This window comes from Nymphaea colorata, chromosome 1 (assembly GCF_008831285.2).
Source record: "Nymphaea colorata isolate Beijing-Zhang1983 chromosome 1, ASM883128v2, whole genome shotgun sequence".
In the NCBI taxonomy this organism is placed as follows: domain Eukaryota; kingdom Viridiplantae; phylum Streptophyta; class Magnoliopsida; order Nymphaeales; family Nymphaeaceae; genus Nymphaea; species Nymphaea colorata.
The window spans coordinates 35,486,742-35,503,213 of NC_045138.2; the positions used below are offsets into that span (position 1 = coordinate 35,486,742).

General features: G+C 40.3%; 2 protein-coding genes across 7 annotated transcripts; both read right to left on the reverse strand.

The window, feature by feature from the left end:
• Nucleotides 1-472: 472 nt before the first annotated feature.
• LOC116245803 (uncharacterized) lies at nt 473-6,046 on the reverse strand. 4 transcript variants are annotated; one of them, XM_031617367.2, is made up of 9 exons: nt 5,802-6,046; nt 4,969-5,646; nt 4,597-4,866; nt 4,308-4,378; nt 4,148-4,209; nt 3,471-3,543; nt 1,726-1,819; nt 1,323-1,394; nt 473-1,090 (listed from the first exon to the last, which is right to left on the reverse strand). In XM_031617367.2, the coding sequence occupies exons 1-9, from the start codon at nt 5,847-5,849 to the stop codon at nt 494-496; spliced, it is 1,965 nt and encodes a 654-aa protein (XP_031473227.1). In that variant the 5' UTR covers nt 5,850-6,046; the 3' UTR covers nt 473-493. The 4 variants fall into 4 exon arrangements, with proteins under 4 accessions (XP_031473227.1, XP_031473228.1, XP_031473225.1 ...); XM_031617368.2 differs by having other exon boundaries at nt 4,308-4,429; nt 4,969-5,565; nt 5,802-6,041; XM_031617365.2 differs by having other exon boundaries at nt 4,308-4,429; nt 5,802-6,041.
• A 1,914-nt stretch (nt 6,047-7,960) lies between these two features.
• LOC116263209 (probable ADP-ribosylation factor GTPase-activating protein AGD14) lies at nt 7,961-15,053 on the reverse strand. 3 transcript variants are annotated; one of them, XM_031642856.2, is made up of 14 exons: nt 14,676-15,053; nt 13,845-13,961; nt 12,363-12,424; nt 11,882-11,969; nt 11,716-11,777; nt 11,532-11,628; nt 10,927-11,376; nt 10,220-10,816; nt 9,877-10,014; nt 9,676-9,795; nt 9,495-9,581; nt 8,612-8,741; nt 8,490-8,535; nt 7,961-8,275 (listed from the first exon to the last, which is right to left on the reverse strand). In XM_031642856.2, exons 2-14 carry the CDS (start codon nt 13,938-13,940, stop codon nt 8,221-8,223), a joined length of 2,028 nt encoding a protein of 675 aa, XP_031498716.1. In that variant the 5' UTR covers nt 13,941-13,961; nt 14,676-15,053; the 3' UTR covers nt 7,961-8,220. The 3 variants fall into 3 exon arrangements, with proteins under 3 accessions (XP_031498716.1, XP_031498721.1, XP_049935975.1); XM_031642861.2 differs by having other exon boundaries at nt 13,845-13,987; XM_050080018.1 differs by lacking the exon at nt 14,676-15,053 and adding an exon at nt 14,300-14,528.
• Nucleotides 15,054-16,472: the final 1,419 nt, after the last annotated feature.

Genomic DNA, 16,472 nt, shown 5'->3' on the forward strand with positions numbered 1-16,472 from the left:
CCCAGAAAAAGCCTCACATTTGACACATTAATGGCTCAACATTATCAGAGTCAACCTAGGACAGGCAGGCCAAGTTTTTCTTCCAAGAGACTGATATAAGCACTTATGAGCGAGCTCCTAAGAACGCGGTATCGCGGCCGTTTCTTCCTCTTACATGCTCTAATATTAACGATTGGTTGGCAAATGCTATACAACGAATTTGTGATCGGCGAATCTATACAAACTTCGGTAGGCAGAAAAATGATTTCTCAGAGGCTTTTAACATCCATATACCTCCACTAACGTTTTGCTCGTATTTGCTATCAGTATCCAGGTATGATCCCTTGGAACTTGGAAGAGGGGACGTACGCGTCCTGAAAGATAGGGCGGTGCCTGCACAGAGCACACAGAGGCCGTGGGACGAGGATCCACACCTCTGATATGCACAAGTTCTAGACTGAAAGCTCGTTCATTTGTCAGAAACTATACGGAATGCATAAACGAGAGAGAGAGACTAATCTATGATTTCTCCCTCCTCTTGATCCTCAATAATATCAGAAATCTTCTGTTCTTCCTTGATCACAGCCACAGTAGCATCCAACCCATCGTCTTGGGGACCAACATTACCAACCCCATCATTTTCATCATCATCGTCATTATCATCATCATAACCACCAATGCGAACATTTGCCAAAGCTATCGATTCTGTAGGCGTCGAACTGCTCTGACAATCTCTTGCAGTAACCAAGGGTAACCGCAGATGCATCTCTGGGCAATGCTCAAAAAAAGAGTTAATCCTCATAAACCTGAAAACTTGCAGCAAGCGAGACTTGTCTCTTTCCATATCTGTACTCAACAACTTTTGCAGGAGGGTTGGTTTTCTACTGTTCAACACCGACCGTGGGGAGGTCTTATCATCTAAACTTTCAAGTTGTTTGCCATCTCCACGCAATTCAGTATTCCTGCCATACTTGTTTTTGAATGAACCCCTGCCAAATTTATTCTTATGCCCTCTTGCACAGTTTTTTTGAGAATCAGATAAATATCCTGGAGGTATCTCAGCGACCTCCACTCCCAACTCTGCCTGTTTAGCTAGGATCTCCTTGAGTTGCTGAAAGCAGAAAGCAAGACTAATGAGTAATAAGTCGCGAATGAAGCTTGGGGGAAGATCCATGCACCAGATATACAGCACATGCGAGGCCAACAGCAGTCACGCCTTGCCAAACAGCATTCATATGTAGGTCACACCCCAAAAAAAAAAAAAATCTATGCTACTAAAAGTGTGCCCCAAATGGTTGGCAAGACATAGTTCTGTCGAGTAAGAAAGTATCAACTGCTTGTACCTGGCGACGTCGTATCTTGGCATTTGCATCAATAGATTTGCCATCTTTCTGCATCTCCAACAGCATCTTTGCCTATCAAGAAAATTTTTGTAATAACAATTATCCATACCTTCTTTTTCTTGAAACATTGTTTCTGCTGCTAAAACTGCTACTATATTACTATTAGTGATAGTAGTAGCAGTAGCCACTGGTGGAGCTATGTGTGGGCCATGGACCTGCAAGTTCTAAATGGAAAATGGACATGGGTCCAGGGTCCAGCCATATGAGCTGCTGCCCCTGGATCCAGGTGTGCCCCTTGGGCAGAATTCTCTGGCTCTGCCACTGGTATTAGTAGTAGTACAAATAACAATGAAAACAATACTAAAATTATGGTGCTACTATAATAATATTGACATTGTCTGACCTTTTTCTCAATGTTTGCAGTAGTTGGATAGTTTCTTTTTCGTTCTTCTTGCCATTGCAGAATTTCTTCCTCTGTGTATGTCAAGTGGATGGACCTTCACAAGAACATCAACAAATGTAAGGAATAAGGAACTTCAAGGTTAATACAAATACAATCCTTCTGGGCAAGTTATAAGACCAGCCTAACAAGTTTTTCACACTTGTTATGGACCTCATGAGGAATACTGAGATTGACTCTCATTGGGAAAGAAAAGAGAGGGACAGAGACACAGAGAGAGAGAGAGAGAGATCCACAAGTGCATCATGAATGTTAAGAGTTTTCTCTGATATGTCACCACCATTTAATCCATCAAGTATTGCTGCTTGATCACCATTTTAGAGAAAATCAAGCAAATTTGCCAGAACAAAATTCACTGTATAGGATACCATCACAACAGACTTATCTAAATGAAAGCACTACCAATATACTTCAGAGGTAAGCCACCAGCCAAAAGATGTAAAGTACTACAATAGCAGGTTCATCTAAGTTCAACACAATCAATTGCATTTCCCCTTCCCCAGCCATCAACCACAAGACGGAAAACACACATTTAAGAACTAGATGAGGCCACCATTATTTCACTTTATTCGTTGAATGATGAAATCACAAGGAGAACAACAAAGAACAAGAAGAGTGAGATTAAGAAACTCAAGAGGTCTTAATGGACTAAAGCCTCATCAATAATGGGGGATCTGCGTACCACAGGCCTCTATTATTTATTTAAACCCATCAAACATGATCAGAGAAGAACTCCCAACAGATTATGAAGATAATATTAATCTAACTACATACAGATCTTAGTGAATTTCTGTGGAAGCTAGTTCATTCAAATTTCGATGTGATTCTGAAATCCTTAAGGATTAACAGCAAAATGCACTGAATCTTGATTAAGCACGTAATAGCAGGTTCAGGTCTAATACTCTTTAACGATGAAATACTCGAAGACAAAGTCACAAATAAAGTTATTGAGTTCCCCTTGGCATGATTTCCTGAGATACTTTTCAGTAGAGTTATTTTCCATAGGACAATCTTAGGAAAATCGAACAAGATTTAAAAATATATAAAAACATAAAAAAATATGAAAATTGAAATTTAAAGATCTATATTAATCCAAGATCATAATGAACAAATATTCAAATAGCTTTTAAGTTTTTAAAGTAAAGTAGTAAACAAAAAATAGAAACATGCACAAACAATATTTAATATTTACAAATGATTTTTTAATATAAAAGGAAAAATATTGCAATAATAACAAACTCATGTGAAATACTTTTTTGGAAGTATTTTGGAAAAATTATGAGGTTTTCCGTTTGGAAACGCTTGTTAGTTTGGCTATAAAAACACAATATTGTCAAAATATCGCCTCTATTTGTGACTATGCGTTAAAGATAAGATGCTGCAACATTATGGAGAAGAATTCTGTCATGAAAGTACTCAGTGTACTAGAATGAAATATATGAACATTTTTTACCAAGAAGGCTGAATTATTCTACATTTTAATATTCCTCTTTAAACAAAAAAAAAAAAAAAAAACCTTCAATTTTTAATAAGACAGCCATGAATTCGATTCTGTGCCAGCTATCAAGTCATACTTCACCAATATGTCAAATCGTCTCCAGATGATGAATATGCTCTCTAGAGAAGGACACAAATAGGAAAAATAACTAGGAAGGAACGAATGGAAGATGGACTAGCAAAGATACAACCTTTTACGCTTTTGATCTTCTTGACCTTTGGAATTTAAGAATGTGTTGTTTCTCACACCTTTCTTGACTTGACCTGATATCAGCAGATCAAAGCACAAAAAGAAGAATTACATGTATGCCTATTTGATATACAAATGCCTGTTCTGTATTGAAGGGAAAAAAAATAGATATGACTCAAAAAAAGATAGTACATTAGTTACGGATGACCCAAATAAGACATCAAAGCAAAAGAAAGCAATCCTTTTATTTCCAGATATGTAGGAGGAGCTTCTCTTGGTAAATTTTTATGTGCTCAATGCGTAATTGATCTAAGAAGGGGGATCCTAGAAGGACAAACTACAAAGTAGCAGATGGAGATTAAAATATACATAGTATTTCAATCTCTAAAAAGAAGATCAACAACTCAAGTAAAGACCAGGTATGAACAGGCTAAATAGCAAAAGGACAAAATGAGGAGACACTACGCCCAAGAAGGCAATTATTTAGGTTTCTAACACAAACATTACGCAGTGCTTCCTGCGACTAGAAGCCTTAAGGAATATAAGCAGCGGCAGTGACAACAAATGGGTCATCTTGATATGTAAATAAGTGAAACAGAAAAACATCAAAGCTATCCAAGATGAAGTTGCCAGAAACAACTAGCCGTGCAATGACCAGAAAAACAATATTTACTTTACCAGTTCTAATCATGAATTTGTCATTTCTCTGCCCCAGGTGGTTGGTAGAAGGCTTATGAAATCTGGAAACAGCACGTTTAAATTGAAAACGTCTCAAGCTTATTCAAAATGTAGATGATCAAATTTTAAAAAAACAAATGTTAATATTCATCGGGTGCACCTTGAATTCTTCAACTCTTTTCCGTGTGAACCATGATAACCTCTTCTTGAACTAATACCACCAGTCTTTACCTGACCGCCATGAGAATGGATACTTAGGCTATCACTTTCATTTCTCTTAACCTGAAATACTAGTAGGTCAAACCCATGAATGACAAGCAAACACAATAACCAATAATTCTCTATTGAGATTTGAAAGTATCAGGCACGTCTGGTAAATAGCGTTCTCCTTCCCGCATGCTACTACAAACTCCATTCGATATGACAAATAAAAAGGATATCCTTTTCACCTTCAACATTTGTTCCTTCTGTTGCATCCCTTGAAGAGATTGACCTTGCAGAGGAAAAACCCCGGAAGTTAGATTTGGAGCAGCAGCAGGTGCAAGGTGACTACCATTTTGATTCATGGTCAAGACAGGAAGTCCAAGAGAATTTCCCTGACTTGTATGAGAATTTCCGGCAACATAACTTGAATTTTGACGAGCCGCAGGATGTGACTGTGCAGTTGAGCAGCTACCGTGGCCATTAACCGCAGGTGGAGGACTAACATGCATAAGGTGCTAATGGATTTTAAAAACCAAAAAATAAAACAAAATTGAAGGTCAAATTTCAGACAGCACATATAGCCAATGTTATAACTGAAGGAGAAACACGGCCTTTACCTGTTGAAATCCGTCTGTACTCCAGCTTGGCTGGCTATGATGCATCCCAGTTGTCACTTGGTCTGGTCGAGGTAAGCCTCCGACAGGTACTTGCTGAGCAAGTACCTGTGCTAAGTGCATCATATTCTGATTCAGTAATTGGGCTATGAAATTGCATTGATTCTGCAGTTGCATATTACTAGGCACAACAGCAGCATTACAGTTCAGAGCAGAATTGCCGGGACGCATTCGACAGTCGCCGATAACGAATCCGGGGTTCAGAAAACCACCTGGTTGAGCAACTTGACTGGGAGCGCATGAATGACCATGAATCATAGGCGGAGTCATCATATGAGAAGCCGATGAAGGAACAGTAGGGCGTTCATTAGAATGCACGACACCTTGAGGCTGATTCAAAGACAGCGGCTGATTCTGACAAATGAGTTGACAATCTAGTGCTTGAAAACTCAATGGGTTGCCAAGCAAACTCGGGATGTTTGCATTACGATTATCAAACGCCACCACCGGAGCTGCGAGTTGGCTGCCCACGTATGGAGCGACCAGCACATTTTGGGGGACCAGTGGATTGTTTGGCACAGGAAACGGATATTGAGGCATCTGTTGGGTGAAATTGTTGCTCAAATTAGAAAGATTATTAAGTTGATGGTTTGCCCCAGGAAGAGCATTCACCGTTCCCTGCTACCCATAAAACAACGAGAACCAAATGCAAGCTTATCAAAATAAAATACATATACATAACGAGGGCACAAAAGGTACACACACAGAGAGAGAGAGAGAGAGAGAGAGAGAGACAGAAAGAAGGAGAAGAAGAAGAAACAAAAGACACAAGATACCTGGCCTTGATTCTGGCTGCGGTAAGGCGGAGGTAGAACCGGAAACATTGTGAAGAGACAGATAGAGATGATGAAGAAGAAGTTGTTAAAGCCAAACCTTCTCACCGGAGACGAAGGCCTGGAGGGAGGGGAAAGAAGGAGAGACACCCGGCCAAAAAGAGGAGGCGCGGGGACGGGGACTCAGGAACAAGGCAAGAGCCACGGCGCCAGGGAAGTAAACTCCGCAGCAAAGCAGAGGGAAGTCGAGTCATAAGCATATCGAATTCGGGTCAAGACCAAATCTGGATCGGGTGGGGTCATTTGCCGATGGGTGCGGACCAACTTTGGCACGTTGCGTGAATGAACGCTAACCGGGTGTCCGCACCCAAGTTGTAAAAGGGACGCCCGGTGGTCTACCGAACTGGGTTGAAAGACCAATGGCGTTCACCGGCGTGAAGGCAACCCGGAGGTACAAGAAGGGTCTGGATCTCTGCCTGCCGGCCGCGCGGGTGGTTCCTGCCCCTTGACCGCCCGCTGCTTCTTTTCCACTACCACTTCCCTTTCCTCTACTAGTAACTCTAACCACTTGGGGGCTGGGCTGTTTGGGCAACATCTTACGCATTCTGGTTGATGATAAAACTGAGTGCTTGCAAAGACACCTAAAAAACCCATTTCCCACTCATTTGTGTCATCTAAACAAGGACCAGGTTTCAAAAAGTTAATTTTAAAAGCCGGTTAAAAAATCTGATTCTGATAAAACTTTAGATTAAAAAAACCAACCTTTTTAAGGGTATCATCCGAGCACAACCTCAATTTTATAAAACTTATTTTTTAATCATCAACTGTGTGGACAAATGTAGCGCGTCCCGCCAGAGATGCTTTGTCGCTCTTAACATAACATCCCACAATTTAGCTCCCTACCCTTCATGAAGTCTGAAGCATGACTGCATCAAACAGTTAAGGTCCACTATACTGCCAACCCAGAGGCTAGTTTTGGCTTACCCTTATCCTTGAGCATAAGGGACAGGGAAACACCCTTTCCTCGTTTCCAAGAAGTACCCTGCAGACTAAAAATGGCGAAACCACCGGCCAGCCTGTAGTGCTCAAGGAAGTACCTTTCCCCAAAAAATACTCTGCAGACAAATATGGAAAAACCCTCATACCGAACCAGCGGCCAGCAAGTAATGCTCAATACTGTTGAGGAGAGGTTAAGCTCCCAGAGAAGGAACGAGGATCAGGTGAGGTCTAAGTCTTTGCTGGTAAACTGAATAAAGATCTACAGACATCTCGTTTCCTCAAATGAACGGAACCAGCTGACAACCCGTTAGCTTTGTTTCAAACAATTCATCATTAATTGCTCAATGTCTCTTGCAGCCGTTTGGCAATATATAGTATATATGATTTCATGTATCAGCCTCAAAAATTAGAGAAGATCCATATAATACTTTATATTATATTGTCAAATGATCTCCATGATTCTGAAAGCTGTTCCGAAAGTTTGGAGGTTGGCTGCTGTTCATCTAAGCAAGATGAACGACATCCATGAGACCGCTTACCCATTCCCCTACAATTTGTATTCATCCCAGTAGTTACAGTCGCTCACGTAGGTGACCCATACAAAACTTTAAAAGCCTTAAGAAATTTTTGCATTGAATGCTGAGAGAAGCTTCTCCATGAAACTTAGTTGGCCTTTTTCAAACCGGATCGTCCGCGGAGCTATTTCTTGTGTGGGAGTCTCCAACACCCCTGCAACAACACTCCGTCCGAGGATCTTAACAACCCGGACGTTTTAGCACCCACGAACATATGTCAAAGAATGGGGAAGTTTTTTTCCCAACGGAACTTGAAAAACCATCTCCAAAAGGCACTGATAACGTTTGCTACCAAACATGGTGATGCCATTGACTCCCATCAGACATACGGCCACCATGCGCTATTAGCTTCTGGCTAACGACCACAAGGCCTTCTGCTTTTCCCTTCCCCTATCAGAAAGGAAAAAAGTGACAAAAACATGCATCGAGAAAACTCCTGACGATCATTTTAACAACTAACCAGATTATGGTAGAAAAAAAAATGAATTTACTTTGCCAGCTTGAAAGATTTTGAAACTGAAGCAAGGAGAACTTTCACAGATACCCCATGCCACTTCATGCAGGTAAATGCATTCTGTTTCAGGGATGTGCGACAGACAAAGTTCTTACTTTGATTTATACTACCCTCAAAGAATATCGTTCAAAGGCACAAAGCTGGACCCTAGGAACCAAATATGGCATGAAAGCTAATTGGCAAAATTAATATACAACAAGCACGCCACGAAACAAATGCAAATACAGACGCACTCGACAAGCCTGATTTCCCATACGGGAGTACAACGCTACGAACCAATCCAGTTGATCCACAGCAGCAGGTATAGAAGCAAAGCATTGGTCAGTTCATCATCCTAAGCAAATGGATTGCCACCGAGAGGAGCAACAGGACCTTGGGTCGGCAAGTTTCTGCAAATTCAATAAACCCTAATATCAGAGAAATGAATTTCAGAAAAATAAGAATGGAAGAAAGGAATTATCAAGCAGCACAACGTGTCCAAAATTTTTCCCTTTGATACACTAAACAAACAAATAGATCAAGTTCCCGCCATTGAAACAACAAGCAAATGTAAGGGCATTATCACCATTCACCAACACCATCATGAAATATTATTGTACTTACAGAAGTTGCGAAGGTGGTGCTTGACCGCCAATAAAGGTTGTGCTTCCTGCAGAATCCACATAAATGTTTAAGTGATACAGCCTTCAAGGCAACTCAATTTTTCATTCAAAGGTGCAAATTACCTTGGGATGCAGGAGGCATACAAGGCGGGACCGAGCCTGGAGGAAACCATGAAGGATTCAACCCACTCACGAAATTATTTGGTAATTGTGGATTTGGCAGGGCTGCTTGTAGAGATCCCATGTCTAAGAACTGCAATCAGGAGGAAAAAGGCATTACTCTTACAAATAGCTCACATAGCTAGTAGCTACACGTCTCAACAAAGGCTTGTCCTGATAACCACAAAAAGCACTTCCTCAGAATATGACATAACTAGTCCAAAGAAGGCTTATGACAAACTTTTGACACAAACTTCAACAGGAAAAAACTTGATTTAACCATGATTTGGTTACCACCGGGTTTAGAATGTAGGGACCACCTAAACCGGAAGGACCAACTAGATATAATTGTCACCCAAATATTAACTTGCTCCAAGATAAGATAGAAACTAGAAAGTAATTGACAATAACTTCATCAAGAGCACCTCGTCGCAGAACTGTAACAATAGCAATGGACAGAGAACCCTGTAATCCAATGCTAAATTACTAATAGCATATGCAACAATTTCATAAGGTTATTCAATTCTCACAAGCTAATTTTGCCAACATAAGAGTTTCCCAGCTGAAACTACTTTATTTTTTCCAATGGTAAAAGAAAACAAAAAATTAGAAAAGCAGGTAAATTCCCTGATGCCATATAGGACAAGAAGAAGCAAAGGAGTGATCCCCAAGACATTTTAAAAGGAGTGTTTCCCAACTCTATTTAAAAGAGACAAAGAAGAAACATGCCTAAAGCTGCCTACCATAAGTTTAACCTAGAGTTGGCTAAAATCGGTAATCCAGTCTAATTTGTTACTTTAAACTTATCAAATTTCTCCAAGACAAGGTGCTACTTGCTAGGTCATACCACATTGTTCTCTCCCCCATCAGAATCATAAGGAAGATCAAATGGGTTTGTGGATTTCACGCTCTTGAAATCTGATGATTCATCTCCCTGTTCAAGAAAGGTTGGCATTAGATAATGGATGATACAGGTAGTTGCATAATGCAGAAGAGTGGGGATATTATAAAGAAAAAGAGAAACATACCATGAAAGGAGTTCCGGACAACGGAAATGATGATGCTGATACCACACTATTATTTGTGAAACTATTTACAGAAGGTCCATCTTTCATAAGTGAACTTTGGTATCTTGTGGTTGTTAATTCCTGTAAAATTTGTGGCATCAATACTAATGTACCAAACACTGTTCAAGCATATTAAATAAAAAGGTAATTGACAATGCACACCTCAATGGATATAGAATTCCATAACTGATTGGCAGTTGCAGTAGGCAAAACAGTATGAACTGCAGGTTCACCTTGTGTAACTGAACCTCCCGAGGGGACTGGTAGATTGCCACCACTAGCAGCATCAAATGCGTTCCACTGCCCCCAAAAAAAAATAAATATATAAATAAATAAAAATATCAGTTAATATTGGTACCAAGCCACTTATAAAGAAAATCTTCAACTGAAATAGCCAAATAGGTACTATTGTATTCTACCATGGGAATAGGGTAAGCTGTTGGGAAAGCAAAACGTTAGTGAAAATTCTTGATCCCATGAAATCGAATTCAAGATAGTTTCTTACTTGGGACCCTGAAGGACCATTAGAACTTGGATCAGATGGCAGATGTGTCCTGTCATTTTCAGATGAAAAGGCTTCAAACTGTTGCTGTAACGTTACCTCCCTGGATGTCATGACTATGGATATGCTTTTCATTTCAGGTGCCAGTGGCAGCTGCTGTGGGGAATCAAACGTAGCCCATCCTTCACTGTCTGTGAAAGAAGTAGAAGGTAGTTTCTGCTGTGAGCAGATAGAAGATAACTTCGGTTGCATGACATTACCAAATAGATCAGTAGATGGGGCAGGAGACAGCTGTTGCTGGTTGACATTCGCGAAAAGATCTATTGATGGCATAACAGCTGAACTCTGCTGCTGAGAAACATCAGCAAATAGATCAACTGAAGTAGCAGAATTTGTTGAAGGGAAATCAAATGGGTTCTGACTTGCAGAACTTGATGGAACAGTCTGTGAAAAGGTTGGGTTGAAAGATGGCCTATTCTGTTGAGGCCCAGGAACCGGCCCACTGTCAAAGTTTATATCTATTAAGCTGGATGAAACAACAGGCTTCAAGGACATTGAGTTGCTGTCAATAGAACCAAAACTGCCAGTAGACATAGTTTTCTGCAAAAAGACAACAGAATTATTCAGGATACAAGCAAAAAATTATAGAATAATCACCAGAAGCTAATGTTTCTCCAGGTAATATAGATGGACTCAGTACAGAGTTCAACCTGTGGACGAGTTACATCACCAGCCGCCCTCCTGGAATTATCCTCAGAAGATCTGGATGCTGTTGGCAAGTTCCTATCGTCAGCCAATATGTCTCTAACAGCACGCACAGGAGGACTGTTGAATCCAGTTTCCTTCTGAAAATTAGGTGATTGGACATCAGACCTTCGGTGACCATGGCTAGAGCCTGAGTAATCCACAGGATTCACACCAAGGCCTTCATTGGCAAACCTGTCCTCGTACATGACATGGTCACTCAGTCGGCCTGGGCTGTATATAAAGCTAGAGATTTTCCCCTCATATTGTACACGGTCTGAGCCAGGCTTCCTGCTGAGCATTGCAGGTTGCTTCCCATAACGGCGCTCTTCATATTCATGTTCATATGGTGGACTTTGGGAATAAGAATGATAAGAGCTAGCTCGCCTATTGTCAACATCATTATTCCGTTGGCTCTGTAGGAAATGCAAGCCACAGGGTATAGAAATGTGAATTCACAACTACGGGTAAACATGCATCACAATATATATATATATATATATATATACAGACACACGCACAAGTGCTCAAGATGAAACATGTTCAGATGATTGGCATAAGAACTAGTTACCACAGTATCCCTTGGAGGCTTGTCAGATGTTCTTGATCCAGCAAACTTCTTATCCACATACACATTCTTTATAAATTCCCTGATTCTATCAACATTACTGCATGTAGACAACAACTGCAAACTATCAGATTGCATATCCTCCTCCTCCTCAGAGGACAGAAAAAAGGGAAAGGAACCATATTACCTGATCGAAGGAAAACCAAGCCTCTGTGTGTCCCAATCCTTCAAATAAATTTCACGAGCACGCTAGCAAATCAAATAATTTACTGATCAAAAAGAAGGATACTGAACTTACAGAAAATTCTTAACCATTCACCTGATTGCCAATCCAAAAAAGCAAAACTAATCACCTGATTGCCACCTCTCTGAAGGGCTTCAACTTCCTGGGAGGTGAACTTTGCCATGGACACTGACTTTACGCGATGTGTAAATTCACGGCTACATGTTTCCACGAAATTAGATGTGAAAGAAAGAATTTGAGATCAACCAAACAATAAGATAGAAAACTATCAAGCCACTGGGATAAATCTTGCTGTAATAAATACTCAGAAAATAAAATAATGGATGCAAATGTAGGTTCTAACTTCTAACACACACTTGTAAGGCATCCAATGCACAAACAAAACTCTATTTGTACATGAACATGCATATGCATAACATGTGTGTGTTTCAGTGATGGAATGAAATCCTTTACCCATGCAGCACCTTAATGCAATCTAATGGATCTCAAAGAGAAGTGCAAATAACTCATTCAGAGCAAACTTTGGGCATAAACTTTTAAAAGAACTTGCAACTAACTTCCCTAGTGACAACTCAAAAAAGAAAGCTTACTGTATTCCGCTGCATGTTGTACAAACAAATGTCCAAAAATTTGTACAAACATATTGTGGCCCCTGCATATGAAATTAGGAACACCTTCAATTAAATTAAGAAATTGAGTGGTCTTCCAAAATTAGAGAATTAAACTCATAGGCGCCCAACATAAATAATGCAGGAAACATTCACCGCAACAGAAGCCAGTCGTAAAGCTCAAATATTTTTTGACAAAAGATTAAAGCAAACAGGGGATTATATAAAATCAAAGTTACCATTCATTGTAAAAAGGAATAGGACATATGAAATGAACACAGAACGCATAAACAAGCAATATAGATCACACCATGCAGAAAACAGGTGATGCATTAAATGTCAAATTATTTTCATGATGGCCATCTTTGCATACACAAACAATCAAAAAAAGTGCCAATATCTATTCCTGTGATATTAATACCACTTCATGTAAGACAACATGATACAAATTATCAAGCACAAATACTAATCCCACCAGGTAAATGTTTGAAAAGTGACCTTGGTGTTCTAAACCACAAAGTAGTTACTTCTAATAATTTATTCACATGCTTTCAGTTTAACTGCTCTTAATTAGAGGATCTTGGTGTATGAATGTGTGCATGTGCATGTTCAATATACTTTTATTGAAAAAATTGTAAAGGAAGTTACAACCCACATGGATATTATATCATCCATTCCAACCATAAACACAGAGTTGGATCACATATAAATAACGCATATACAGGGTTGGCAAAATTGCTATGAAATATCATCCTGCCTCAAATGCAACACGCCAACACCTAACAGGTGTTGTCTAACTCAGGAATAAATAAGAGGAAAGTTCAAAAAGCTTTAGTGTTCCACAGCCTTTTTACCAATCACAAACTCCTAAAAATTACTTTCACACTAGCCAGAAGGAGAAGCAAGATAAGAACACAGCATGCTTTCCGCTGGCTTCTGGTTGCACCACATCTCACCACTCTAATGTAATTGCCTTTATATTTTGCATCACAAATTCCAATTTATACGTCTAATGTCAGAAAGTCAATTTGCTGGTAAAATAAGTGGATTCTTGTCAATATTCATCGATTCGTCAAAGAAAAGTTCAATTTTACTCAGTTGGAAGCCCTAAGAAGGAACACTACTTACATACTGACAGAGATAGTTGAATAGATGCATTTAGGCAAACGAAACAGGAAGTACTGTGCGTTATCTGGACAAGAATGGGATGCCAGAGACTATCAGAGTTTTTCTGGACATCGGGACACGTCCATGGACGCCCAATCCCCACACAGGAAGAAAAAAATTTAGGAGATCCAGGAGAATAGCAGCTGACTTTTCAGGACACCAACGCCCACAACCAAATATCCACAAGTAATAGTAAAAACACTTCCAAAATATTCTTTGGACGAAACAATTGCTGGATGATCGACAATAAATAGTAACATAAACCATGGAGAGATGCAGAGAACAGAAGCAGCTTACCAGGCTATTGCAATTGATGCATCGCCTGTTAGGAGGAAGCTTCATAAGACCTCGTATAATCTTCTCATTCCTTTCTTCCTCCTTTCTGCTACTCATCTTTCAATATGTGGGTAAAAACTGCAAGGGAAGCCAGCGAAATCCTCCTTAAAGACAATAAAATTCGAGAAACGTTTACATGCCCATTGCTTTCCTTCTAAAAACCGCATCAAGGAAGCACAAAAACGGAATGCATGACACGCAAACACCCGAAATGACAAGGAAGTCGCAGGAAAGGGCGCCCAAATGTTTGGCAAGAATAATAGAGGTACGGGGTATTCAACCTTCTACAAGGATCCTTCTCCATTACAGAAAAAAAAGGACAGCAAGGGAAAAGAAATATCGAGTCAAGAAGCGAAACAAAGAGAAACGAGAATATAAAAAATATTCTGGATTGGGTAATAGAACATCATCAACACCTCTAAAATCATTCCCCAGTGATCTCTTCCCTTACGCAGTAGAGCATGATCTCTCTACCAACAGACAGACGTTGAACCTAATCAACAAACACTGCAGATACTTGCTAACCATTCTTCTTCTCCTCCCAAAACCGCACTAGGGTTTCCTCGTCTCCTATCACAGTCTAAAGCAAGAAAGGGAAACCTCGTCAAGATCCTTCCTCCCAGTATCGGCCGTCCGCAAGAGGAAAGGGAAAATAAATAACGGGAAAAGAATCAGGCTTCCCTTTCTTTTCTTCCTCTTCCGCTTCACGGTACAAGCCTCCAAAACAATCCATTTCAGCGACACAAGAAGAAATCAAAGAAAAACACAAACAGGAAATGGAAAACGAAGTACCTCAACTAAACCAGCTCAGCACCTCGGCGGACGGGTAGCGAGAGACGTCGAAAGCCCTGTTTGCCACACCCTCACTTGGTCCGGGAAAAGAGAGAGACAGTGAGAGAGAGAGAGAGAGAGAATTGGATCTTATATAGGAGTAACGCGCTTAGGTTTCCTCCCCGCAGATAGTGACCGACGACGCGCCCTCCCTCCCGGCGAAGTCACCGGCTGTCGCCCGTCGTCCCAGTCACCTCTAACAGGGACGCAGCAGACAGGTCAATCGGCGGGTCGCCGGTGGGGAAGGAGGAGCGCCGTGAGGGAGGAAGAGGAACAATACGGTGAGGGAGGGAGGCTTGAAATGGTGAGGGGTTGGACGGTTCAGTTCTTCCCGAATCCCTCATCATCATTGTTAGTTACTTAACCTCACGCCTCACTGATGTGTCCAAGTAAAAAAAAAAAAAACAGGGGGGAAAAGGAAAACCACGCTCATGTCATGTAACGCAATTTCACTTATCTTTTAACGCCTTCCTAAGAAATTAAGTCAATCAAATAATACACGCACGCGGAATGTGGATCCACTTTTATTCATTTTATCTTATGCTGGATCACTCTTTGAGCGGATGGAGGTTTTGTTTCGTAAATTTTCTTTTCACTTGCTTCTATTTATATTTGACTTATTGAATCTATTTCTTTCACAGAATAAAGTCCCCATGCATGTGGCTGCTTCTTATAACACGTATGAAACTTACATTTGTTTTCACTTGAAAAACATAATTCAAGAGCCTGATCTTCTAGCCGGCTGCGGAGATATACTATGCGGGATCTCTCTTTGAAACAGCAAGTTCTTGAAAGCGACCGTTTTTATTTCAAACTGGCTTTTGTTTGATAGACAGAAGAGAACAGCGTAAGGTTCAACGTTTTGCTCTTAATTTCGTGCAGGGCCTTCGGCTTTTCAAAATTTTTCAACCAACCACTTGCTTTATCATAAATATCGCACGAGTGACTTTTTTTTATCGTTGCTCTCCAACTCGGTCGGTCGGAGTTGCAATTTTTTTCTTGTACTGCAAAAAATTCATTAGTTTAAACTTTTGCCTCTCGAAAAGGGTGCAGGCTAGTATTTATAACTTTGGAAAGTCGCCTTGGGCAGTGAGGCTAACGGAGCAGGAAGACGAAGGCGCTTAAAGGAGCAGCATGATAAGGTTATAGAATTATCAGCTTACTGTAACGGCGCCCGTGGAATATAAATCTAACATCCTCCAAGAGATCATGTCATCCGCTCTCCAATAAGCAGTTCAACCTCCAACCTCAATCAATCAAGTTGGAAATTGAAAGATCAGGCACCTACCCGCCACTGGTTGCGCTAAACCCCTCGTGGCAATTTGTGCTCATGGCAATTTGTGCTGCCTATGTGAAAGAGATGATGTGCAAGTGCTTCTGGAACCTCATCGTTTGTAAAAATTGTTATATATATGTATACTTTTTTTATATAAAATTTGCCTTTTAAGCATTTGTTTTGGTCGATCTAGATTCTTATCCTGACATTTTCCATGACCCTTGATCTTAATAAACTTTATGCATATTATATATTTGGAATGCGTGCGGGTAATTCTACTGTTAATTAAACCATGTTTTAGCAGTGAAATTTGATTATAAATAGAACCCCGAAATCACAAAATTATCCCCCCAAAAATAAAAAAAAAAACGGAACAATAGCTTGCGTCGAAAGCTGTATTGGAGCCCATCTACTATGTTATTGAGAGTAGATTCAGCCATGGCATTAACGGAAGTGCTTCTTTTTTATTGCTAGCTCATCTT